Here is a 27,781-nt window from a genome sequence, read left to right as displayed (position 1 = left end):
TATTCATAACCACTGGTGAAGTTAAGTGAACATTATTACTGTTGTTGTATTTGTATAATAAAGATCCCAGACCTAAGTTAAAATCAAGCTATAAAATATCAAAATAAACAAAAGAGCAAGAAAAAGCTGTTGAAATGCATGCCTCTAAGTTATTTAAAAGATTATACAGATTTTTGCCAACCTGAGCCCTGCAGACATATTGTTCCAGTCTAGGGGCCCTGGTAGCCCAGATAGCTAAAACCTTGTAACACTTCCCATGGATGTTCCCATGGGCACCGGCCAGAAGTGTCGGTTACAAGAGGTAACAGGGTAACAGCATCCCTCGCATCATGTGTGCAGTTATCAAGTTACTCTGTTTCCCTTGCCAGCTGTTTCCCCCCCTCCCGCACACAACCCACATTTAACATGTGTTGTCCAGCTATATGCAAGTAATGTTGTGAAATACAAACTCTGACACGTAGATCTAGTGCGTGAGCTACTAAGGTGGTTGAATTGTATGCAGTATCCTTAGTGACCCCCAAGAACTAAGAGTTGGACTGTAGTTTTCCGATCTGCCCCATGGCATCTATGTTGCACTTCATTGCTGGCATCATGACCAAGCAAGCAGTGACCCACTTCTACCTCCCACTTCAATAGTGATTCATATTAGGATATGTCAAAATGTATAAACAAGCCCCAACACATTGTTAAATGCTTAATTGAAATTGCTTAATTTCCTTTTCAATTTGATGATGACATTTGTATCATTTAGCAGTGTTACCTCTGGACTTGTGGTTGTAGGGTAATATTTGCTCTCGGTTCCACACCCCATTTGGTTCTTGTGCAGCAGGTTTCAGAGGCAAAGTATTCCTATCTGAATACTGAATTGAGATAAAAATCACAATTTCTAAACACCGGGCCTACACTTTTGTGTGCTTTTAGATTTGATATTAAATGTAATGTCTTATTTTGGAATTTTGTTGCTCTGTCACAGCAATACATATCTGTACATGAATACTGTGACATTACTTCACACAAATATCTACAAATCCTCTACACCTTCATGGTAGTGCCGAGGTTATATATATATTATAGTAATTTGGTTCCTTTACCCCAAACACCCCTAGTGTGTGGTACTGACTGTTATTTGTTGTTATTATACGTTGTTGGACTTGTAGTAGATGTCATGTCTTCTTAACATCAACCACCAGGTGGTGGTAACTCCTAAGGCAAGCAAATTCCACCATTGTAAATAGATATCATGAAAGGTTTATGTGGCAGTTATTTTGTATTTTATGTGATCTCTACACCTTTCATGAAAGAAACACACAACCATTTGAAAAGTTTATTTCTACCATACACAAACTGTACAACATAGCGCATATCTGCTTATTATGAAATAGTAAAAGTAATAGGAAGTTTCAATTTACAAACTACTTGAACTGAAAAAGCATTACTTTTTAATGAAAAAAAGAAAAGAAAATACAATACAATTTCATATCATACTAATATCGTTTCACAAAAACCCATTTCACATTACAAAACATCAAATACTAACAGGGGGAAAAAATAAATATTTTTCACAACTTCCTGAGCAAACAATGTGTGGTATAGGAATTAAAATATTATAAATGATCCATACATGATTATTAAGTTTAAAGAATGTTCAATTCAATTTAAAAGGATTAAAATTCTTTAAAACACATTGAATATTTGGGATAAAAGACAGGGTTTTACATAACTTTATCACAACTTAACTGTAATTTGGCTCTTTTGCTGTTCCGTTTTTCTCTTTTAGATGAAGTATGCACTTCTTTGATTTCCTTTGCAGAACTAAGAAATGTGGTGATCAAGTAAAATCACTTCTTTATTTCTCTTACAATAAACCCAAATGTAAAATTGAAACATATAACACAGCAATATTGCTGCAATGTCCCATCGTTTTCCTTTCTTTTAATGAAGCCATGGGCAACATCATTAACTGAAATACAAAATGAAAAGTGCATTAATGCAAACAAACAACCGATTAGCCATACGAAAATCACTGCTCTTTATGATTTTTTCTCTTTTTTTTTTTATTATTAAACTGAAATGTTGCACTGAAAGTTGTAACAATAGTGGGCTAGGCTGTACTGAGCTACTTATCAAATCTGTCCCAGGAATTACAGCAATGTTCATACTGTAAGACTTGATGAAATGGAGAGGCCTACAAGCAGTATAAGATATTCAGTAGTAAAATGATCGAAAAGACTTAAGAGAAGCTGTAAAGTGGTGCTAAATTTCAACACTGCCTTACTTATCTTTCTCCATGCTAACAAAAAAAAGTCCAAAATAATCACTACACTTTTCTTCTCTTTTTTTTTAATCTCAATTGTGATATTTTTAAACCTGACTTTGAGATTACAGCTACTGAGACAATAGGATTTTAAACAGTCATTAGGAACATTTTCTCAATTTTGAAAATAATTGTACTGTATATAATAAATTAGACACCATTCACATAATACTGTCCTACCACAAAACATAGTACTGTATATTTTTATGGATTCATATACATGTAGGCACATACTATATGCACACTCTCTTAAGTGTGGGCACAGAAGGCAGTTTAATATCTATATATCTCAAGAAAAAAAGAAGAAAGACATCTTGACAAAGTGGATTTAGATTTTCTTTAGTGCTGTCAGTTCTACTATTCTAGTGACACGTTATGCAAAGTTGAATCTGACATTCAGTTCACTGAATAGAATAAAAACGATGCTGCATTTTGTTAAAAGAGCTCCGTTGCCTCTTCCTAGTTGCATTCAGCCTTCATTGTTATTGGATAAGAAAAATGATACAGTACAGTTGCATTGCATTTATTTTTTTTGATCTAAGCGTTCACTTTGTCTTAACAATACATTCAGTTTTCAATAAGGAATAGAAGAAACCAAAAGCAACGCTTAAAAAATATTGATGCTCGGTAGTTTTGGTAGGTTTTTCTTATTTTTTTCTTTTTTTACTTTGAAGGGAGATCCTACTTATGGTCTGATATAAATTATTCAACACTAGATGGCGAAAGTAAGCCATGATTGAAACTGGAATGTGCTTCAATGTAATTTACAAATGTGCAGAAAGTGAACAGATTTCCCAATATTAAGCATTTACAATTATAGAAATAAATAAAATAAAATAAAAAGAGGAAATAAATACATTGATGAACAAATATAATAAATAGCAATAATATTAGAAATGACAAGAATGAACAAATACAGATTCAAATCAAGCAAACCATACAAAATAATTAAGTGCAAGAAGGGTATAAATCTCACCAGAATGAAGATATCAAGTGAATGCAGAAACAGTAAAAGCATTTTACAAATCTGGCTGGTCCATTTCCTCAGTGCAGTGTATTTACGGGGGGTGGGGGGGGGGGGGGGGGGGGGGGTATCGAACACATTTCCCAATGCCTTGTCTTATCTTATACATGCAGCCAAGCCAGCACTCTCCGGTAAAACACAGCTATCTAGAGCCATTATCCCAAGTCAAGGAAGCCTCTTGGCACTTCTACAGCTTAAACGTGGATGCCCTTAATAGCCTGTTTGATATTATCCAAGAGGGCCTTGCACTCGGGAGAGTATTCCTGGTCCGAGTTGTTGTACATATCAGTTAATGTGTTCACATAGGCTTCAAAATTATGCTCACTGATGGGCCCCTGCAACGAGACATGTTTAGACTATTAGTAAACAAACAAACAGAACATAATGTCAAGAGTGGAAAAAGGGTGGGGGGAGCGTAACGGGAAATGAGGGCTTACTGTACCATTTGAGGCAGCTGAATGTCTGTTAGACTGTTAATGAGAGCTTGGCTGAGGCGAGCGAGCTCCTTCAGAAGGCTGTCGTTGTGCTGTTCAATAATTTTGTTTTCCTCCTCAATTGTCTTTAGGTTACATTCCATCGAGGAAATCTGCTTTCGAAAGAGAGGGAACAAGGAAAGTTGTCAAATTGAGTGGTTACCACCCCCGAGAATCTCAAACCGTTTCAAATCGTTCTCTCAGGGTAGATACTTACCTGGGTTTGGAGCTGCATCATGTCAGCTTCTATTTTCAGGTTTGATTTGTTCAGTTCATTGATCTCGTGATCCAAGTGCTGAACATCTTCTTTGTTTTCAAACCCTTGATGGGAAAAAGAGAATTCTCCATTATTATGTTTTTTTTGTGATCAAATCTTTTTTATTTTGTTTTTCAAACATGAAACAAAACATCTCACAACACAATAATAATAACAGTACACAAAAAGACATCCCAAAACATTATCTCCATTATTATGTTGTGAAAAATGCTTTTTAGGACACTAAGATGAATTCAGTGTCATTGATACAGGAATTGGGATCAATTCACACTTCAGTGAATTCAGGAAGTGGATTTTCTTAAAAAATTCAAACACTAGAAAAACCTTTGTTACAAAAAGATTGTATCATCCAACCTACTGATAAGTCAAATGAGAATGAATGTGCCATCGTCAGCAAACAAACAACAATATCTGTTTACATTTTGAATCTATTGAATTGAAAGTAAATTGGTCCCCAACCCTGAGATCTCTATTGTAAAGTCATTCCGTACTCTGGTACTTGCAACACGCGTCACAATTGACCATATTCACACGGCGGCCATTTTGATCTTATTTCATGCTCAGGATGGGATTCCTTTCCACCCTGTTCCTTGGTCAACATCTTACCACTGCTAGCTTTCAGTTTGATGGTCATCATCTCCTCTCCTGCCTGCTTCTTCCTGATACTCTGTGCATTCAGTGGGCAACCAGACAAGCTGTAGTGCAAGAAAGAAAAAAAAGGCAATAAATAGCGTGATTAGGAGAGAGAGAGGACACAACAAAACCGAGAAATACAAGTGGTGGATAGAGACATTGAATGGGAACAATGGTGCTATTGTTGTGAGAACGCAACTCCTCACTGACCAAGAGGTATTGTTTTCAGAAAAAAACGGAGGAACGAGCAGAGTCTCACCTTCTGTGAGTGACAAACACATTGTTGGCATGTCCAAGACCATTGCAGCCAGGCAGAGGACAGTGGGGCAGTTCCTGTTTATTGGCCTTCCAGGAAAAGGGCAGACCATTGATGGAGGACTCCTTCTGTCTCTTGGCAGCGAGAGGACAACTCCCTGCGCTGCGGTGGGATGTGTATTTGCCTGATATATGGCCCTGTCCATCACATCCAATTACTGGACATCTACCAGGGAGACAAACAAGGGAGTCAGATTTGGTGCAATTTCGTCCTCCTCTCTCACACATTGTGCAGGACGATTGTGCAATCACGCTGAGATGATACGCTGTGGCGCCTATTCTCAAGATTACACAGAGAAATTTACTGCTTGTCAATAACCTTTTTTACCCCCCCCCCCCCCAGAAATATTCATTTCACTTACATAATACTGGAAAAGCTCTATACACTTGTCACGATATAGACAATAAATTCTCACGGCTCTTTATTAAAAATTACAATTATTCTGCCCTTTAAAAGAATATAAAAATGCTGAAACCAAATCATTCTCTGAGATCATAAAAAAATAACTCTTAATAACTGGACCGGAAGATTTGTTTAAACCATTATGTTGATTAATCCTGCCAAATGCTGATTAAAACCTAGTCAACAAAACTAGAAACGGACTCACATAATCGTATTACCAACTTACTAATTCACAGGAAGTTTAGATGGAATAAACAACGAAACTGTACGAATGCAATACAGCGGATGGAGCTTATTGATGTTTGTGCTCTGGGAAAAAACACGAGCACAAGTCTTGCCTGAATATCATTAAGAGTTTGGTAATTGCGTTTCCAGGTCTATAGTCTGCGGGTCAGTAATGGAGTGACATGAATTACAGATAATTGTCATGTATCCCCTCATGTGAAAGAATGTAATTTTGAGGTTGCCGACCCTCTCCCTTGTCGGTAAAGGGGAAAGGTTGCTGGAGATGATATGAAATGGTACAGGTACACAGTACAGTAGGCACCACGATGGAAAGCTTGTTTCAGCACTTTGTTACTCGACAGGAAAAACAGCACTTAGAGGAGACGACAACAGCGGTCCCATTACTTCCATCTGCACTATCACAGGTAGGTGGCTGGATGCAAGGCACCAGGACAATGGGAGCAGGCCATATGGTCCACTATTTACAATAATCTAGGGGCATTACTGATGCACTGTAGTTTTGCCCCCCCCCCCACCCCCAACACCCCCTTTCACTTCCCTTTCTCTCTTAATGTGTATGAGATCTATTCCAGTCTAATTCCTAAGCTCTTGCCCTCGCATTAGTAATTAAAAAAAAATCTACGTCCAGATGTATAAGTAAACAAGAGCTCATATATCTGACTTTTGGATTTAAGCAGCAAATCAATTACATTAGTTTTTTTTTTTTTCTTTTTTACCCTCCTCAATAGCACTATTTCAGAGATAACTGTCTGGAATGATTGCACTTCAACTGAGTGCAGTGGTACAGAAGCCCTTCATCAAGCATTTTCTTAATATGACATTGGTATACAGTAATTACAAAGAAAGCACTCAGGGAAGCGAGTGATGAGCCAGATATTCCACAAAGGCAATAGGAAAAAATAACAATGGCTGAAACATGCCCTATAAACATGCTGCTAATCCTGAGGAAAATATAATTCACTAATGTTACAAAACCAGAAATATAATTTCCTTTGTGGAACTTAATGGCTTCCAGGTATAATACCCTCTGCAGAGCATCAAAAGACTGCTTCGTGATATTTCTGTGCTTTATTTTAGATGACAAACAGGACAGACGACCTAATCGGAGGGATATCCTACTTCATCTCTTGCTCCTCTCTTTCGTCTTTGTTTGGTGTGAGCTTCAAGCCTCCCTTTCTGGCGCGGGGACATCCCGACAAACTGGAAAACATTACATCGGTTATGATTAGTTATGGTTTAACAATAATGAGCAGACTTCTCAGGACAACAGTTTAGTTTAGTGAACCGGTTAGGGTCATAAGGCTAGCTATACTAAGTACATAATATTATAGAGTTTGTATAAAGAAGGCCGCTATCATACATATATAGGGTATTAGTACTGCAGTGTGGCAGTGTGGCACTACAGCCTACTCCTTTGGTCGATTGTTGTAAAAAATAAGAGCTGGAATACAAACTTTACAACTACTTTACAACTTTACTACACGAAACTAGCGTCTTTTAACGGTTCCCTGAGTGTCTTTGGTAGTTGAACATTTAAAAGAACATTAAGTTCAAAAAGGTTTCTCACTGCAGTGCAGCAAGCATTTTCTGTAGTGCAGTGAGCTTGAAGTGTAAAATGGGACTCCAATCATGACTATATCTGTATGAATTGTTTGCTCAGACTAAATGTCTGTGATGACAAAAGAAATTCCTCCACAGTTCTGATGACCCCCTCATTTGTATTCAGGTGAGGTCACACAGGTTACCTTCTATGCGAAGCATAGTTTCCTGTCACGTGTCCAGATCCATCACAACCAGGTGTTGGGCACCTGCAGAACGAGAGACACAGAGAGAACAGGTGTGTCTTTTTATAGCAAAGACAGGAACAATAGCGTCATGTTGATATATGCATAAAAAGCAATACAAACGCCCCCAAACAAGTGCAGGTTACAGTAAGTAGCTAGAGTTTGTGTGTAATGCACAGCATTCAAAGGACAGCAGTGAACCCCAGCAGCAAAAGGCAAAAATGTGCGGTGCACTTAAATGTAAACAACATCCGTTAGCAACGGTAAGATGAGAGCAACACATACTTTAGTTCCTGAGAGTTGGCTGCCATCAGTGATTTAAGCGTCTTGTCAGCCAGGGGACATCCAGACACACTGTATAGAGGATATAAAAAGCTCACAGTCATTTCAATGCACTCTTTGATCACACGGCTGAATTAAAAAAGAAGGGTGATCTAAATACAATACATAATCGTCATTATGCATACATGTTAGTAAATTCCTTTAAAAAAGGTCTTCAATGAAAAAAATATGCATGACTAATATGACAAGTTACATCACAGGTAAAAAGAATGTAACAATAAACAAGATTTCCCCCTGAACTAGTCCATGTTACTAGCTGATGCTAATGTGTTTGTGATTAATAACAGCTACCTTCGATGTGATGCATAATTTCCCGTAACATGGCCACTGCCATCACAGCCTGGAGTCGGACAGCTGCAGAGAATACAAATATTTAGGACATGTGGGGTGCTGTACTCCTCTTGAACCTGTCATGTATTCACTGAACCCTTTTTTTCTTTATATAGAAACATTGAGACCTCTTAATATACATTGAGGAGGAGAGTTAGTACAGCGGGGAAATTTAGTAGAAAATCATAGTAGTAACGTTACTGCACCGCATTCAATTGTGTTGGAAGAAATCTGCGGGTAAGCTGTGTTTTGCGGAAACTAGACAGTCCTACTTTTCTCGCAGGGCGTTTCTCAAGAGCGCCCCCCCAATAGAACATGCACATCTAACTACAAGACCGAAGAGTTGTAAGCTTGCATATAGGACGTACAGGTAAAAACTCACTTTCAAATAGATACATTTTCCTCTCCACATAGAACCTGCAGACATACCGGTTACAATGATATGTGATGTATCACGGGCAAGAGGGTGGCCAATGATAGGGTAGATAATGGGCCAGTGAGTTCCCAGTGTGCTCTAACTCACTTCAATTACACTGTCCTATTTAAGCAAAGGTCTGGGCTGGAATTACACTTTTGTTATTAATACTGGCCATCTGTCCGCTGACCTTTATAAAGAGAATCTCACATTATACACAGATGACTGAGTAAAGATGCCTCAAGATGTGTACCCCCCCCCCCCCCCCCCGTAAAAAGAAAACCAACCTAGTGTGTAACATTATGTACCTCATTAGCTCCCTCTTAGCGTCTCTTAATAGCAGCTTGGTTTTGGGGCTTGACATGCTGGCGTCTCCCTGGTAGTGTTGGTCCTCCAGGGAGACTTCATCAAAATCCTCCTGCTAGGAAGTGAGAATAAACACGCTCTCCTTAACCGCTATACATCCTGTGACAAATCTTCATGATCTGCAGTGACCTAAAAATGAATAATCAATGGAAAACTCACCACTTAATACTCTTAGAATACAAGCCCTAGAGGTTAGAGTGCAAGGCTAAGCGATTATGCTTAAGGATACTTATGCTGTTGTAAACCATACTATCCATTTAAAGTCATACTTAATCCTCATGGAATTTATAATGTATAGCTGTGACGTTCAGATTTTCTTTTTATTTATTATTTTTCAAGGGCAAGATTCTGTTCACCAACAGATGTTGTATATGAGTTATAAGCAGGTCACATTTTGAAGCTTTATGATTTCAACCTCAGTAGAACACAGACTGTGAAGAACAACTTCTTTAGCTGATTCTTTATTTATTATTATTATTATTATTATTATTATTATTATTATTATTATTATTATTATTATTATTATTATTATTATTATTATTATTATTATTATTATTATTATTATTATTATTATTATTATTATTATTATTATTATTATTATTATTATTATTATTTTTAAACGTATTAAAGATATATTTCAAGGCCTGGATTAAGGTGTTATGTTGTAGGCTGTTGCATATTGTTGAATGCTAATATCATTTTTACAGTAATGAAACAATAAGCATACTATTCATTGGGGGAGCTTATACTCATAACTCATAAGTACAATGCAGTTAAATATATGTCTGTATTTTTAGGTAAGCATAAACAACAAAAATACTAACATTTATATAAATCTTTGACTAATGATGCTCAAGACCATCAAGATATATTAGATAATATACAAGTGGCCGGGTTCTGTGGTATATGCAGTATATATACAATATAATAATACCTAGCAGCTTTTGCAAGAATTCCTTGAAAGTAATGAAAAATTACCACTTTCTATAGCTCTACAATTACTTGTGTGTTAATCTGACAAAGATAAATGCAGACTCACATGAAAGACAAGACACTAAATACTGTAAAAAATAGATAGAGGTCTCAAAAAGCCCCCTAACGCTGGTCTCCAAGCAGATGACCTTTCACTCTTCTACTGTCTTCTACCTTGTACTTCTTTACCAGCAGTGTTACTGGCTACTATATAGTGAGCCTATGGTTTCTAATTATAGTAAATCACTCTGGATAAGAATGTCAACAAAGTTGTTAAAATGTAAATGCAAGTACTAACATTTATACTACCTAATTAAATGTCACATCGATAAAGTTCATAGAATCTAATTTGAGATGTTACACAGGATGCTCCTATCGCTTGTGTGTTCCTGTCAAACCGCATGGTGACAGACAGCTACTGTACAGCGGTTGGTCCCTCAAATGACGTCGGAGTTTCGGGGGTTCTAGAGTGCCTTGCACGGATTTGTTCGTGTCGTTCTCTTTCTTCCAGCATGGCTGCCTGTTAACATAGCAACCCTTGTTTTGTACATGGCAATGGAGGAGGCAACGGTTGCAAAACAATGGTTGCTATGTGTTGATGTACTGTATGAGAAATATAATAAAATAATAAAGAATATATAACAAAAACATAATAATTTGTTGTCTTATTACTGGATCTTGTAAACAAGTCATAGTAGAATAGTAATCTCATTATTTTCCAGTGTTTTACTTACTCTACCACTGCACAGAAATTAGGGAATTCTCTCTTGAAAACGGGTTACCAATTGTTACAGGCAGCCATACTAGGAGAAAGACAAACTACACACACATGCCATACGAGGCCTCTATTGTAAAAATGATGGTGCTTGTTCACATACTGTAGTTTTACCTCTTTGTCCTGCATGAGTTGTGCTTTGCTGAAGTTCATGGGGAGGGGGCTATCCCAGCTGTCTCGTTCACACAGGGCCTGGTAGAAGGCGGGGTTGATGAGGACACTCCCCCCCTTGGCGAGGGTGGACTCGGGGGGAGACAGCGAGTCTTCCAAAGGCACCTTCGTCTGCACTCTCACATTCTCCTTGCTCTTTTTCATACTCAGGTCCAGGGTACCGTTCTCATCCACCTCTATGGCCATGTCCTAGAGATGGAGATGAAGACGTCCTTTAATCATTCGCAGCATGATGTAAATGGTTCACCTCGCTAGGAAGATTACAATAGGACAGAAGTTTAAACAATAAACAATTCCATACAGGGGAACTGTATGGAAAACAATGGACACATTTAATTGACATTAACACTGCCATGATCCACTTGAACCCAACAACTTTTGCTATATAAATATGAAACATGACTTGAAATCTATGGTTAATATTGTATTGTATTCAAAGACATGCAGTGATTTGGTCTAACACCACGTTAAGCCAGCATTAATTCTGTCGAACACAAAAAAATATATATAATCGTTGGAGTATAGTTTTTTTCCCCCCAGTGACAGCTGTGTCATCTGTTTTCTAGGACACACAACCAAGATGGCAGCTGGGAGGTTGCTGGTTTTAGGTCAGCACCATTATAACTAAAATTAAAAAGCTTAATGTAGCATAAGTTTCCTCACTGACAGATGTGTTACTCATTCCGTGATGAAATGCCTGGAGTAGGACTGCTTACGAACAAGGTTTTACGGCATTAAAAGTTTTACCTCATTAAATGCCGAAATCCTTTGTAAAAAGGAAACCAATTATTTAACGCATATGTCTCATTAAACCCTATAGTCCATTATTTTCGTAACAAAGGAGGGCCTTTCAAATTAATTAAAGGGGATCATTTTCATGGACATCGCGTGTGGCTGTCCACTTTAATTATCTGACCTTGTGATGACATGTGTGCCTAATCAAAATAACACCAGTGGGAAACTATAGGGGCCTAAGACACTGATTCTCTTTCTGTTTTTCCTTTTTTTTTTATCCACTTTTTCTCCCATTTTCTATATTTTCTCCCATCCCAATTTCGTATCATCCAATTCAACCCTCCCCTGTCACGGACGCTGTTTCTTGCCTCCCACAAGCCGGCTGCAATGTGAACTAAGTCATACATAGGTAACAGCAGTCGCATCTTTTCACCTGCGCAGCTCGATCTCTCAGTGGCGAGGAGTAACGCGTGGGAGGCTCACGCTGCCCCCGACACTTCCTGATTCTACTGCGCAGGCGCACCAACCGACCTGTAGGAGTCGCTGTCCACAACGCCCGATCCCCACCCATCAGTTTCCCACCCCCTAATACGGCCAATGGGTATTAGTACGGACGACCAGCTAAACTGAAAGCAAATGTGGAGCGCTGGGCTCGAACTGACGAGCCCAGCGTCTCCAGCATTTCGTGGCGAGCGCCTTGCCCACTACGCCACGTAGCCGCCCTCTCTTTCTGTTTTTCCTTTGTGTGATTTGTGACGGCTTCACGTCAAAAGCTCAACCAAAGTCATTTTATGACTTGTGACTTTCCATTGTTCCATTGTTCCTTTGCAATTATTGATTGATCTAATGGAGGCATCTGCGACTGTTTCAAGTTCCAACATGGTTTATGTTTGTTTGTTTGTGATTATTTTTTAATATCATATCACAGAGTAAGATAGATAGATAGATAGATAGATAGATAGATAGATAGATAGATAGATAGATAGATAGATAGATAGATAGATAGATAGATAGATAGATAGATAGATAGATACATACATACATACATACATACATACATACATACATATTCACAATGCTTCTACAGCTCACAATCAAAGTATGGTGCTTTGTTGTGTGGAGTTGTTAAAAAGCTGTTGTTTTTCAAGGCTGGGAGAAACAAAAAACAACAACACGATACTTTTATGATTTTGCACATTGGTGAATCGCTCCGGGCGAAGTCAGCTGTGGAGGAGAGCAGATGATTAACTTGCTAACACTGTTTTATTCATCCAGTGGGCTGGTACCTGGTACGGGGCCACATTCTCCGCTCGCCAAGCTGAGAGACAGGGATATGTGCTATGTAGGTGTGGAAACCCTGAATCATCCACTGCACAGTATGTAACGTCTTATGTATATATCGCAGGGGAGTTGGATTGATATTATGTACTGTGGTAAATGAGAATCAATGCGCACGCAACATCAACTGAGGGAAAAGTTTGATACGCAACCATGTCGGCTGTGGTGTTGGCACGAGTGATTTGGGATGAGGAGGTTTTGAAATAGTGTATACTATTTCAAAACCTGTGTGAGTAGAAGATTTCTAACTATGTTACCTTTGTCAATTGGGTTTTTACACTTTCATAATCTAATTACCGTATTTGAATGGCTGTCTGTAGATACATTGCCCTATGAGGGATAATATGAAGCTAGAACTAAATATGCAAGATGCCCTTTCAGAGAGACATTCAGTGTTGTTCCTCATGTATGAGCAAAATACTTCACCACATGTTTCACAAGAAAAGTGAGTAATTGTAATTGGAAAATAAGCCCAATTGTATTTCTTCTTTTGATGTGATTACACACATTTTCTTTTGTATACATTAAAGCTCTATGGGGTGGAAGCCTCCTTGTTTTTCTGCCACCAGAGAGACAGCTTCCTTTGCCAAATTCTGCCGTTTGATGTTTTTTCTTTTTATACACAAATCAGAGTTCCTTTAAAATGACCACATTAAATACCTCTCCAAGTGGTCTAATTTGATTACCTTTGTGGAGGTTGCCAGGGGGCGGCCAGTGACAGCCTCCATGTTATTCCGGTAGCGAGTGGAGAGGTTAAGGATGGCGGCGGTGGCTGCTGTGGCTTGGAGACCCTCCCCTCCCTTTGTGAAATGACCGGGTGGGCTGTGGTGACCAGAGGTGGGCAGGGGGCCACCCGGAGCACCTAGGAAGCTGGGGTACTGCTGAGGTTCTAGAAGACACATGTTATACAGGTGTTTGAGTTACTGACGAGCCCAACACTTCAACCCATCTTAATTGTACATCAAGTTGTCTGTTGCTGTGTTTCAGTTTCAAGATCAATCGCTGCAAAAAAATAAAAAAGGTACTGTACACACACAGACATTCTCAATACGACTGAGTCTAAATTGCTTAGATTCAAGATTAGATTAGATTAGATTATTATTGTCATCATACAGGACAAGTAGGCTACAGTACAACGCAAAAAGAAGTTTGGCACCCAACCAGAGCGCAAGTGTAACAGTAAAGTGCAATAGTAATATTAGATATAAAGACAGTATGGTAGGAATCATACTGGCCAGCAGCATAGCTAATAAGAGTAGGTAAGGGATATGTACAGATATAGGTAGTATCTACAGATATGTAAAAGGATTATGTGCAGGTATGTACAGACAGGTGTGGATAAATATATATATATACGGTATACCGTAATTCCTCTAATAGTAACCGGTATTCAATTAAAAACCGGGTCTCTATTAATGACCGGGTGCACTATTGAGCTAAGCAATTATAAGCCGGCCTCCTAATACAAGCCGGGTTTCATGTATATTAGAGTTATTGTTGTTATATGCTGGCCTGGCTGTGCAGTAAATGCCATATAATGGTATGGTGTTAATGTTTACCAAGAGAGTAAGCCTACCTCAGAATTGTATAAAACGAAGTTATTATTATTATTATTATACCATATTATACCATTATTATATTTTGACCACCTGTAATTGCACTGTTTACTACCGTATTTCATACAGTACTTGCTTGGTTTCAATAAATGAACCCAGTCCATTTTACTGGGTTCAAACTGACACAAAATGTTGATTTATTCATTATGATCTGTTTGAAATATAGGCCTCTCTCTTATACATGCCTCCTCCTAATACAAGCCTGGTATCCGCTACAGTTGAAACAAATACAAGCCGGGGTTACTATTAGAGGAATTACGGTATATAATCATTATGTGTCACTCAAGAGATTGATGTTTACACATGGATTCCTAGTTTGCTTGGAACTACTATTAGGACTATTAGTAATAAAATATATGTCTACCATCATTACTGTGGCTGAACATGTAATACCTACAATGTACCATGTATGTCCCCACCTTAATAGTCTCCATTTTATATTCCTTAATATGTTGTCATGATAAATTAATTAATAAAGAATATGGACAACTCACCATCGGGGAAGTGCAAGGAGATGTCTGGGACCTGGTGTGGTACCATCAGGGACTGTTTGCCAAAGACCTGTGCGTCAAAGCTCGCATAATCAAAGCGGATCTTGCTGTACTTGTCTATGTCCTTGGTGAGGTTGGATTGCAAAGCCGCTCCAGGATGAGGGAACCTATAGTTTAACTGGTTCACCTCAAACGTCTTCATTAAGCCAATGGGTCTATACAGGGGAGACGCGTCCAAAAACAAAAAAGATTTTAGCATTACGGAAAATGCAGGGAAAACATTAGATATCCAACAAATGATCACGAGGGAGGGATAGAGCAATAGACGGTGCCGGTGAATTATTCAACGACGCCAATGTGTCTCTATCCCTGTAGAGTCTGGGATCTGATCTGTGTTGTCAACTCCGAGCCATGTTGCCAAACTAATTAATATAGTAGGAGTGGGCCTCATGCCCGCGGTGTGTCCCCTGGGAACACAGAGTTCTGCTCCTTTATCGTCTCTAATAGAAAGGAACCCACAGGAGCCACAAAACATTTGCTTTAAGTGAGATGAGGAGAAGCTTTGCTTGTAAATCAGTGAAATTAAGTGTTTTTCTGTACACCCCCCCAAACACCACATAGTCTCTACAATAACACTAGATGTTACTCGCCTCTATTTGAGGCGCCTGATGTACACAAGAGCTTGTGGTTGTTTAAAATCACACGGTTCCACACAAATTCTCACCCCTAGGATATCATCCTTCTGACCTTGTGACCCCTGTATTTACTCTATTGTGTTTGTGTGCTATCAAGGAGAGTGGTGCACGTTATCGTGTATGTTATCCGGCGTCGTACTACCTGGGCGATCGGTCGGGTGTTTGTCTGCATTTGGAGATTTCGTCCTGAGGTTTGGAGACTTTGACGGCGGCGGCGATGGGGCAGCCGGAGAGGCTGGAGATGCGGGAGGGAGGAAACCAAACACATTAAGCCCAGACATGGTAACTCATCTACCAACAAGAGTAGTGTGTCGTTTTCTAATGGCCCTGCTCCTGACGGCCGTACCTCCGGTGGGTGCTACGGTTGCTGTTGACATGGCCCCTTCCTGTGCACCCGGCTGTGGGGCACTTGAGGACGTTCTCATGCATGGCCAGGACTGTGGTGGAGGACGAGGGGAAGAGACAAGAGAATAAAGACAATGGACTCAGCAGAAGAAACCGAGGTTGTTGTTGTTATTGTTATATGTCCAGGATTATTCAAATGAGTCAATTCAGACAAATGTAAAAATGCATGTCTGACGTTTGGCAACGTTTATACCGGTAGATGAACATGAAAAGGTAAAATAAAATAAAAATCTATATATAACAGAAATTGTGGGAACTCAAAAACTATATATACGCATTTAGGCTATTTGGTGCTGATTTGATGTAGCTAGCTGGCACATTGTAGACCTACAGTGCACAGATCATACAAAGACAGCACGAGAGACACAAGTAAAAGGTTTCCTCGTTGACCATATTCACACAGTGGCCATTTTGCTTTTATGTGGGAACAGGATGGAGAGAAATCCCAACCTGAGCATGACATAAGAGCAAAATGGCCACAGTGTGAATATGGTCAACTGTGGGGAAAGCTGTATGGTAGTCTGAAATGTAAATAGCTTACTGGGAAAGAGGAATATAACAAGACCCAGATGTTTACATTATTCAGAATCAGAACATCCACATTCTTAAAGCTTCACTCTGTATCCGTAGAAACTTCTCTGCTGCACATATTCTCCAATTAGTTTGTAGGAGTTGTCTATTTATTTTTGAATACTGTGGTTAGCTAGCCCTTTGATTAGCAAATACTGCCTCCAGACTGAGAGCGCATGCTTTCATAAAAAAGAAAAGAAAAAAAAGTTAATTACTTTTTCTGTTCCTTTTGTAACATTTCTGTTTAATGTTGAATGTTTGTTAAGTTATATTGAAATGACTTAACAATCACCAATTGAAAGGGAGGAAAAGAAAAACATTTTCAATAATTCAGACGTCACAACAGACGAGGGGGGAAATCCAGAAAGTTTATTTGTGATAAGTCTTTTCCTCATCATTGAATTAAATTGAAATACATATAAGCTGTTTTGTTTTATTTTATTGAAGCCCCATACTAAGGATTCTAATAACTGTGGATGATTGTAAATCCTGAATCCGTAAGGGGTTTTAAATTGTGCATTAACAATCCACAACATATTGCATAGTGTTTTAGTTGAACTTACTCTCTGGGGGGACTCTGACTTTGTGGGGACAGCCAGACAGACTCCTGTGGTGGGGGTACAGACCCGTTACGTGTCCAGTACCATCACAGCCAGGGGTCGGACACCTTATATCCTTTTTATCTGTCCGTGGGGAGTCTGGAGACACAAATGGTTATTTTATTTAATTCAATTAAGCTTTTATAGTACTTTATTAATTCCCGGAGGGGAAATTAAGGATAATTCCTAATGATATGGAATTATTTGTATGCATAATATCATGTTTGAATAATGGAAATGTGGAAATCAGCAACAAGTTCAAAGACATGGGTACAGAAAGACACTTGGTGGTTTGCAGTGTACCGTATGTAACACGTTGTACATAATAAGTCCACACAGATTGTCATGCAAAGCCAGACACTTATTTTTTTCAAAATGCTTCTATTAATCTTAAGTTAAGGCTGCAGTTCGACGCAGAGCGTTCACTTCTTAATGCCCGTCCATGGAAAGATTACATCTAGGATTACACATTTAGCTGCAGTCATTTGAAGAATCAGGGGGAAACATGAGAGGTACTTTGTGAGGATTTAAGACTTATGGTCATGGTTAAATATCCAGTTGATTCCTATCAAAAATTCAATATTCTGAGTAGTAGCAATTGCATCATTTTTTTTTTAATTGTATTTCTTTTTTAATTTATATTTTAGTGTGGTTATTTATTTATTTGATTGTTGCCAAAATGTTTTCAGTATTTAAGAGGATTTCCTACCTCTGATTCCCCTCTTTTATTCTTTCATGTTTTACCCAATCATCCAAATCACCCAATCAACCAAATCAAACCAAAAAGTGGTCAGTGTGAAGGTACATTTCTGAATCAAATCAAATATACAGTACTGTATATTTGCATATCATATATGTCACAAATGTAACAGTACTATATACCTGTATGTGATGTATGTCCCTATGCCATAAATGTCACTATGAATTGAAAATGGGGGACCCTGATGTAAACAAGACAAACGTCTTTCTCTGGTCTGCATCCTCTTAACAATTGTGTGTATTGAGCTGTACTGTATTGTACCCATTCTGCAATCTGTTAAATAAAGTTTTCATTAATTCATTCATCATTCATTCATTCATTCATTCATTCATTCATTCATTCATTCATTCATTCATTCATTCATTCATTCATTCATTCATTCATCATTCATTCATTCATTCATTCATTCATTCATTCATTCATTCATCCCTTGTGCCATATGAAGTATTATGGTTTATCAGTTACACGTTGTGGGATTTTTCCTAACTAAATCTGAATAAACAGAAAGCAAAAGAATATATTGTGGTTCTGAGAAAGTATAGGCCATAAGCAAAAAGCTTCCAGAATAGAAAGGTTTATAATCAATATAGTATTAATATCTATCATGTTATGACTCCCACACCACAGAGAATTGACCTGTCTCAAACCCCTGCCCTCTTTTCTTGATCCTCCAATCACAACTGTTGCTTCAAGGGAAGCAACAGTTGTGATTGAAGGATCAAGTAAAGAGGGCGGGGTTTGAGACAGGTCAACTCTTTCTCAGGTATTTTGTACCTTTTCCTCCATGATAGTTCAGTCTCTCCATGTCCATCATCCTCTGGTGCCTTCTCTCATTGGTCATCTGCTCTAGTAGAAACCTGTCCATCTCTCTGTAGGCGTGGTGCAGGACGTGCCGCTGCTCCGACTGCAGGACCATGGCCTGTTCCAACAGGCTCAGGTTCACTCTCCCCCTGCCTCCCATCTCCAGGGCTCTCTCCTGGAGGCCCAGCGCCCAGCCCTCCAACCTGGGAGGCCTCTCCACCTCCCCCTCCGCCTCCCCCTCGCTGTCCTCCTCCGTGGGGAGCGGCCGCCTGTACCTCAGGGCCTCGGAGTGGAAAAGGCCCGTCGGACCACTGGGATCTGAGTCGGGGTCGTCCCCCGTGTGCAGGAGGCCGTTCCTTCCCGGTAGATCTTCGGAGGCTCTGGTAGGACTGCAGTCTGAGCCGTTTACTCTGGCAGCCAGAGACAGAGGATCCCACTCAGCCCCCCGCCTGTCTCCATATGGGCTCCTCTGAGGCGATAGACTACACGCAACACTCATCCTGTCCTGACTTTGGTCTTCCTCTTCATTAACGAGCTCCCCCTCCTCTTCATCCGCCAGGGTTTCAGAAGCCTCCGCGTTGGACTGCGGAGAGTCACCCGACGCTTCAGACCATCCGAGGGAATCGTGGGACATTGCGGGTGTGTCGTGGCGGCTGTCGTTTCTGTCGGCCACCCCATTAATTCCATTCAAGTCACCATCTACAATAAGAGCGAAAAACAGTAGCTGTGTTATATGTTGTTCAAACCCAAGCAGGCTGAGCACGTTCTTCCGTGACCCTTAAATTACATGAAGGATAATAATCGTATGTTCTCAGTGAGTGGTTTCATAATCTTCTGTAAATCCAATTAGGGTTTACATGTTTTTTTCCATGAACAAATATTTAAAAAAAAATTCAAGAGGATTTGTAAGAATACATGTTGTAATGGACATGATGAGAGTATGGTCAGCGGGTGCAAGACTTCCAAGCAATTTCTCATTTCTTCATTTCAGGCAATCTTTGGCCCTCCTTTCACCTCTAGTTGAAGAGAAACCTAGAAACGAAGAACAAGATTGTTTTCTTCCTCGATGTCTCCAATCAGAACGCGACAACTTGATTTAGAAGGACAGGATTATTACTGGATTTATACTGGATTTATACTGAAATTCGTTTTTTAAGTAGTTATGAAGTGTATAAGCCAAGACACTAACTCATTTCAAAAACACTTGTCTGTAGAGATACAAGCGAAGAAAGTGGACATCAGGATTCCCGAAAACACACAAGGAAACACAGAAACACAAGCTGGAGCCACGGCTTCGCAGGCGGGGAAGAAAACCTGTTATAATGTTTGGTTTATATTATAATGATATTTTCAGAATTTGAATTGAGAAAAGGCAATATGGCTTCAGTCATCACATGGTATGTGAAGGTAATCTTGAAAGCAATAATGTTATCTATTTGAAATTTTGGGAAAATAGTATAGTTCCATCTTGCAAAGATTACGTTGAACATTTCTATTATTTTATTCAGTGGTAATTATTAAGATACATGCATATTTTTCCAAAATGTGATTATCTTTATCCCAAAAAACACAGTTTGTCACAATAACTAAATAATTCACAACCCTGGTTGTAAAGCTAATCCAAGAAAGACACGTGTTGTTTGTGTGAATTTCACTTAAATTTCACTAGATGATTCTATCTAACCATTTTGCTCTTATGTCATGCTCAGGTTGGGATTCCTTTCCACACTCAATTAGTCCTCTGGATCAGGAAACTCAAGGTATATTCTTTGAGTGTGCTATGGATCTGGTTTGACTAGTAATCACTCTGAATAGTGTGAACTACACGGTTGGCAAATGAAATGTCAAGGTATTGAGATTCAGAGGGAATGAATTTGCCTATAACCACAACTGTTCTACCACACTGTGCATCAAGATAGACACGGTTTATTTTAGGATAACATTTCCTCTGGCGTTCAAGGGGGGGGGGGCACACCATAAATGTATCCATCTGTTTACACTTAGTGGAAGAAGAGGAATAGTTTATGTTTTTTTGTGTTGATGCTGAAATACTTTGATATGTCAGTTTTGTAGTCCAGAATGTTCTGGAGTAAGGCGGAGGCTTGATTGATCACCTGATCACTGGTCACCTCAGCAGAATACACCATCAGTCTCATAATCTAGATGGAAGTAATTACGGGCAATTTTGGGGATGTGTGTTTGTGTGTGTGGATGGGGGGGCGGCTCTGATTAAAACAGTATTATTTATAAATTCTGTGTTTAGAAAATAGTTAATTACTTTTGTTTCACACCTTATTGTCTCAAATAAGGGCAGATTATAGTATATTAGTATTTTTCTCCATCTCTTGACATTAACTATTTGCATTGATTTGATGTCTGAGGTCTTTCTTTCAATGTGCTGCTCATTGGAAAAGACCAGGAGGACCTTTTAATCCCTGTAATGTATTTAAAACGACACTTTATTAAACGCCACTGACTAAGTCACATAGCCAATTATTAACAATTAACAATGGAATGCTATCATCTGGATTGATTCAATAAAATCTCTCTTGATCCTCCAAAGCCATTGAAACGTATGCTTGAGTCTAAGGCTTTCTTTGGACCATGAGAGTTTTCACCAATATAATATAATAAGTAGGCTATACTGTGGGGTCTATCCTCTTTTAAGTGGCTAGATGTCACACAGATCAAACCAGAAGCATTCCATGGAGGGAGTGGATAGGTGGATGACGGAGGATGAAACAGATACAAGCATTAGAGTTGTAGTTATATTTCGTATAGCTTTGAGCTCTGCTCTATTGGAACTGTCCCTTTAATATGCTATCATGCAAACTTTCAACCACATGCACGCTCCTCACCTGCCTGGCCACGCCCACATCCGCTCACACATAAGCGGGCCATGGCCATACTACCAGCTCCTTCCCTACTTTCACCACGTGAAGTCCGTGTATAGCACCTCTTCAAGATCAGTGCCGAAAGTAGTTTGTTTAGTTATAGGAGCTGTGTTGGCATTGGCTTTTGTTTCTCCCTCTCTCACTAATTTACGGGGGAAAGAAAGGATAATGTCGTCACCACCGGAGAGTCTAGAGGATTATTCTGACCTCCACCGGCGCTTCACATTCGGGCTTCCTCGGAGCGTAGTGGGGCTTGCCTGCTCCACGTTTGTGGCAGGCAGGTGAGCCTCAGCGGCGCCCGGAGGAGAGTGTGCGTCGCTGCTCTCCGGCTGTGCAGCTGAATACTATTGCCGTGAGAGGCAGTCGGCTGGCCGACGGTCTCTCTGGGTGGGAGGCAGGGATGCCCCGATCGATCGGCCACCGATCGTTATCGGCCGATAATCAGTATAAATATGAGATCGGTGATCGGTGATAATGCTTTATTTTCGCCGATCGTCAAAACCGATCGAAAAACATGATCCAATTCTTAGCGGAGATCTCACTGCTGAGTTCTCTCTCAGACACACAGAGCTGCGTGCAGCGTACGGCCCCTCCTCCTCCCCAGCCCCTCCCGCACTCGTGTAAACAAGAGGCTCCTAATGCCTCGCAGTCTGCTATAGTCTGGTGCATGTGACGTGAGCTAACGTTGGCTACCTACCGAGCTAACGTTACTGTTTAAACTAAATGACCCAGTGACTACATGAGGCATTGTCTAACGTTATCTAGCTGGCTAGCTACTGATAGCTGCTGATATCAACAAATGCTCCAGCAATAGTCGAGTGCATGATAAGTTACCTCCGTTGACTCAGTAGCTCACGTTAGCTCTAAACTAAATAGTTCACTGAGGCGTTGTCTTAACGTTATCTAGCCGGCTAGCAGTAGCTACAGATAGCTCCTGATATCAATGTCTTATAACATTGATTCGATGCGTATTCGAGCTCAGGGCATGCTGAATGTGATTTATACCAATAGGGTCCAGCTGCAGCGCCGGAGAATCCTGGCCGTAGCTGGAGGCTACTCGAGTACACACAGACAGTGGAGCTGTTTGCAGATAGCGAGCATTTTGACTTGTTGCGTGGTGGCGATGTCTCGCAGATAATACAAGTACAAGTCTAATTATATAATATATATATTTTATAATTTTTTTTTTAAAGAATTATATAAAATAATTTTTTTTTTAATCAAAAACGATCGGTATCGGATCGGTATCGGCCGATATGGCTCAAGACGATCGGTGATCGGTATCGGTGGCAAAAAACGTGATCGGGGCATCCCTAGTGGGAGGTGTCTTGCGGCACGGGCTCTCCGCCTCTGCTCGATCACGTCAATTGGCGGTGAGCGGCGGGGGCGGACGGACTAAACAGATGTGTCAGTTGTGCGGGGTCGGCTGCTCAGGCATACGGCCCCGCAGAACAGCCGGCTCCAGGCGAGGATTCCTCCGTTACCTCTCCATCACGTCCGAGATACAGTAACTGGCTGTTAGCCTGTAGCTAACCATTAGCCGGTAGCTAAACCGTTGGCCTATGGCCGGCCGTTAGCCTGTAGCCTGGCCGTTAGCTTGTAGCTAGATGGAGGAGAAGGGGAGTTCTTGTTTGACGCCCCACAAAGACAGAGGCTTTGTCTTCCTGGGAGCCCCGATTCCGAGTCTGGGTTCAAGTCCCCGTCTCTAAGGAGGGATGCCCACTGCCATCCACACTGGACGTTGGCCCCCGCCTTTCAAAAAGAAAGTTGGCTGGCCTCCCGGCGCGAGGGATGCAAGCTTGCATGTTTTTTATCCCCGAGCGGCAGCGGCCTGCATAAACGGGGCTTCGCTGCCGACGCCACTGTTTCTCTGGCAACGCCGTCCTGTGAGGGAGGCGGGCGTTGTCTGCCTTTTTTCTTTGGGCTAAAGAAGTCGGCTATTTGGAGTGACCAGGCCTGCATCGCTATTCCCCACCTTTACGCAGCTTCAGTTGCTGGCCGTTAGCCGTTAGCCAACGGTGGGCCGGTAGGAGCTAGCCGTTAGCCGGTAGCTGGCCGTTGGTCGATAGCTAACGGTGGGCCTATAAGGGCTAGCTGTTAGCTTGATTGCTAACCGTCTGCCTGGAGTCAGCCGTTAGCTTGTTGCTAACCGTTAGCGATAGCCGTGGGGAGGTAGCGGGCCCTAGACATTCTGATTCGGCGTCATCTCTGGCAGAGGATGTCGTCAGCCTGCACCACGGCCGGCCGCAGGATGTGGGCGAAATGCCGGAGCAGGACTCCAGCCGTCGCCATTACTGGCCCCGCCAGCAAGAGGCCTCGTCAACAAGGTGGACCAGCCATTGTTGCGGCCATTCGTCCTGCGCCCGGGGGTCAGGTAGGACACGTTACCGCTTATGCCCCACTCCCCCCCCCCCCCCCAAATGTTTTTGGTTGATAACAAAGGGTCCCTCCTAGGGGGGAATGTTTTTGTTTAACAAAACGTGTTTGCTTCACTGTATTTTGGGGGATACGTGTGCTATATAAACCCACAGCTACTAAATGCTGGGGGCGCCTTCTTGCTGGGGAGTTTGTGCAGATTTCTCTGAAATATGCTTGGTTGCTGTTGTGTATAACTTGCAAGGCCTGTGTTCTAGCACTTAGCCAGGGGCTTATGTCCTTTCTCTCTACCTAAGCCAGTGTTTTTTCTTACGTGGTAAGAGTGAACTTGGCGGCTTCATTGTATGATGAGGGTTGTGTGTGTTTCATGAAATACGTTTTTAGGTTAAAAGTAGCATTTGAGTCCGCAACTGGTATGCTGTTGTTAGCTTACAGAGTTGTACATTTGTAACATGTGAACCAAGGACTTTTTTGAGTCCCTCTCTTCAGTCTGTTATTTTTTCTTTGCTTAAGGGTAAAGGTAAAAAAATAGCAGGTGGCAAGTTTTTCGCACATAAGCCAGAGCCGTGGATGAAATAAATGTTTTACACAAACGAGGTTATCGGCTGAGGTTGGCGTGCATGATGTAAAGCTTTTACTCTACAGGTAAGTATGTGCTTTCATGTAGCGCGCTATGCAACTGGTGTCACGGCTCTGCTTTTTTATGGCGTCGTATCAGGGGTGAAGTGTTGAGGGGGGTGGACAGAATAAACCTCCCCCACCGGATATAGTTATATCCTTTACGAAACTGATTGTCCAAGAGGTTGTGCCTTTCTACCTATCAGTCTCCCTGACGAGGGTGTTCTCTCTCTCATCACAGGGGGGGGGGGGGGGGGGGGGAGAGTTTCCCTGTCTCCCACACCAAATTAGGATAGGTGGGACACGGGATTCCCCCGGCCATTTGAAGACGTCACCGGCGCGTTTTCTTATTGGCCAAGAGACATGTCCGTGAGTTACAGGGCTGTGCTACAGACCGCTGTCATTGTAAAGGATAGGTGATGCAATGCAGTCGAGACTATTGGTTCTTCTGCTCTGCTCCCTACCAGTAGTGTATATTGGGCCATTTTGAGTTTTCAGAGCCTCCTCAGAGAGTTTCAGAGTCTCCTCCTCAGGGAGTTTCAGAGCCTCCTCAGAGAGTTTCAGAGCCTCCTACTCAGAGAGTTTCAGAACCTCCTCCTCAGAGAGTTTCAGAGCCTCCTCCTCAGGGAGTTTCAGAGCCTCCTCAGAGTTTCAGAGCCTCCCTCTCAGTGAGAGAGCCTCCTCAGAAGAGCCTTCTCCTCAGAGAGTCTTAGTCTACTTAGTCCAATTGTTACATGAACCTTTTTCAATTGTTTTACTCACGTTGAGGTCTCTCTGGGAAAACCGCTGTCTTCCCCTCTTACATAAAGAGCAGAATTGACGCGGTTGTTATTCCCAGGCTCGTCGTATAAGAGCCCGTGTCTGTGTCTCTAGTACCGGCTTTCTGCTGCTCGTCCCAGACAGCGAGGGGAAACATTGTGGGGCTCTTTCTTCGCCGTCACTGTTCTCGGGTTCTTTACGAGCATACACGCCGTTTCATAAATCAGCATTTGGTCTTACGAGGCCGATCAGCGCTGGCCCAGGGTGTTTTTCAATTATTGAATCCACTTTTTGGGACCGGCGCGCCTTGGTTGCCCAACATCATAAAAACTGCGTTTTTTTATGCGGTCGGCTGGGAAGGAGATTTTTTTCTCTACCGACAGCCAGTGCACTAGGTTAGACTTGAGGACTCGTGTACATCTCCGGGGGGAGATGACGGAGTAGATCAAACATTGGCAGGGGGTCTCACGCCCGTTAGGTGGGCCACCGGGAGCGGTGCGTTCGCGTACTAACCGTCTTGGTGGCGCCTCCTGTGATGTTTTGGATCGACACGTGTACCTACCCCCCTCTTAGGACTGGGGGCGGCGGCGTGACAAGGGCACGGGACTTGTCCTGGTCGCACTGGACCGGATCAGTTTAACCCGTTGTCCGCCGGGGCGAAGACAAGTTCTGGTGCCCCGAAGGACCCTGAGCTTTTCCGGGGGGGAAATGCCTGGGCGGGCCGGACGTCACAGGGGTTGATGTCATGAATGTGTGTGTCATATAGTTGTCACTACGAGTTGTCCTTAACAGTGGTGTGCATTGGTCCATACTATGTTGTACCTTTTTGCACAATGTTAGGTGGGTTGGTCCTTCTCCATTTGTTTTCACCCCTCCCTCCCTGCTAAGCCGGGGATGGGAGGGGGCTGTCGGGGAGGTTGCTTCTGTCAACTCCTCTATGCATCCCTGTGTAGGTTCCGGTCCTCCAGGCCCAGGTCGGGCTTTGCCCTCGTGGACCTGTTGGCCTGGGTTAACCCTTTTTAAACCTGAAACGCCTTGAACTGCATTGTATAGCCTGTGTATACGCGCAGTTATGTTTTCGGGGTTTCTTAATGGGTTAAGGGAGCAACCATTTTCTGTTAATAAACATAGGGGGGTGGTTGTCTCCCCGGTGTGTTGGTAGCAGAGTCGACTCTCTGGTTGAGCCCGGGTCTGACTCCGGCTGCCCGAGAGTATGCCCTTGCATGTTTCGTGACGTCTGCCAATTGTGTCAAACTCTCTCTGAACCTCGACCCCACGGGATTAATAAATTGGCAGGGTCAGGGTTCGTGGTGGAATCTGTTCGCTTGCGGAGTTGGCTAATTCCGACTCCGCGAGGTTGTGACATGGTGCATGGCATACCGAACACCCTTTCCGCCGGGATACTGTTCTTACAGTAAGCCCCTTAGGCGCCTGTCTAGTCCGCAGTGCTCCGGGCGCAGGTCGAGTTCTGCTCTTAAGGCCTGTCGACCTGGATTGAGGGATCAACCTCCTTGGAGGGTTGTCTCCCCGGTGTGCCAGCTGGCCCCACCAGCGCTTCGGAGCGGCGTGCCAGGGGGAGAAGGGCCTTCACCTATTTTAGGCCCTGTCCGATACGCTGGCGATGTGGGGGGTGGTGTCACCAGTGACCGTCTGGTGGGGCCTTGTTGACCTCGCCAGGCCCCTTTTTCAGGGGGTCCTGGCCCCTGGGATGTGGCCTGGGGCTGGGGCCTCCTCCGCGCCCCGCTGCTACAGCCTTGCCACGGGGTTGGGGCTTTTTTGACCCCGACTCCGCGATGTTGGGGGCTGTGACAGGTTTTTTTTGCTTCACGTCTGTTCCCTGGTGGCGTGCGGGATGCGCGTCCGAGTAGTCGCGGGCCCTTCTAAACGAAGGTAAGTCCCACGGTCTGCTCACCCTGTGCGTTTGAGGTACTGAACCCCCTTCGCACAGTCGGGTCCAATCTCCCTCCCGTCCCTCACTAGGGGGGTTGGGGGGGCCTGGATCCTCCCCGGATACTGATGGTTGTAGGGGACCTCAGCGGGTACATCTGTCGGGCTTTCCGCTCTGCTCCACTCTTGTGTTCCAATAGAGCAGAGCGCAAAGCTATACGAAATATAACGAAGGTTATCCTATAACCCTAGTTATATGAGTATAGCGAGCGCTCTGCTCTGACTCACTGAGGACCCCACGTGTTATTAATGTGGCCAGAACAAAACGTAATCCCTCCCACCAAAAGAGCTTTAAAACCCACAACGTAGACTGTCTGACCTTGGTAACACACGGCAC

General features: G+C 42.1%; 1 protein-coding gene across 1 annotated transcript in view; it reads right to left on the bottom strand.

Moving 5' to 3' along the window:
* Positions 1-3,532: 3,532 nt before the first annotated feature.
* st18 (ST18 C2H2C-type zinc finger transcription factor) overlaps positions 3,533-27,781 on the bottom strand; it is a gene marked incomplete at both ends in the record, with an annotated part of 47,133 nt that continues 22,884 nt past the window's right edge. Inside the window, 17 exons of the mRNA XM_084327661.1 lie at positions 3,533-3,673; positions 3,781-3,927; positions 4,029-4,132; positions 4,695-4,783; positions 4,981-5,202; positions 6,805-6,885; positions 7,431-7,493; positions 7,755-7,823; positions 8,103-8,165; positions 8,865-8,977; positions 10,784-11,029; positions 13,600-13,802; positions 15,024-15,235; positions 15,858-15,950; positions 16,062-16,152; positions 17,254-17,388; positions 18,824-19,549. Of these exons, the coding sequence (XP_084183787.1) occupies positions 3,533-3,673; positions 3,781-3,927; positions 4,029-4,132; positions 4,695-4,783; positions 4,981-5,202; positions 6,805-6,885; positions 7,431-7,493; positions 7,755-7,823; positions 8,103-8,165; positions 8,865-8,977; positions 10,784-11,029; positions 13,600-13,802; positions 15,024-15,235; positions 15,858-15,950; positions 16,062-16,152; positions 17,254-17,388; positions 18,824-19,549 (2,798 nt within the window). The remainder of the gene's footprint in view (positions 3,674-3,780; positions 3,928-4,028; positions 4,133-4,694; positions 4,784-4,980; positions 5,203-6,804; positions 6,886-7,430; positions 7,494-7,754; positions 7,824-8,102; positions 8,166-8,864; positions 8,978-10,783; positions 11,030-13,599; positions 13,803-15,023; positions 15,236-15,857; positions 15,951-16,061; positions 16,153-17,253; positions 17,389-18,823; positions 19,550-27,781) is intronic.

This window comes from Notolepis coatsorum, assembly GCF_963971535.1.
Source record: "Notolepis coatsorum genome assembly, chromosome: 13".
NCBI lineage: Eukaryota > Metazoa > Chordata > Actinopteri > Aulopiformes > Paralepididae > Notolepis > Notolepis coatsorum.
The sequence above is the reverse complement of the archived record's forward strand: the minus strand, read 5'-3'. Positions and strand labels throughout refer to the sequence as shown.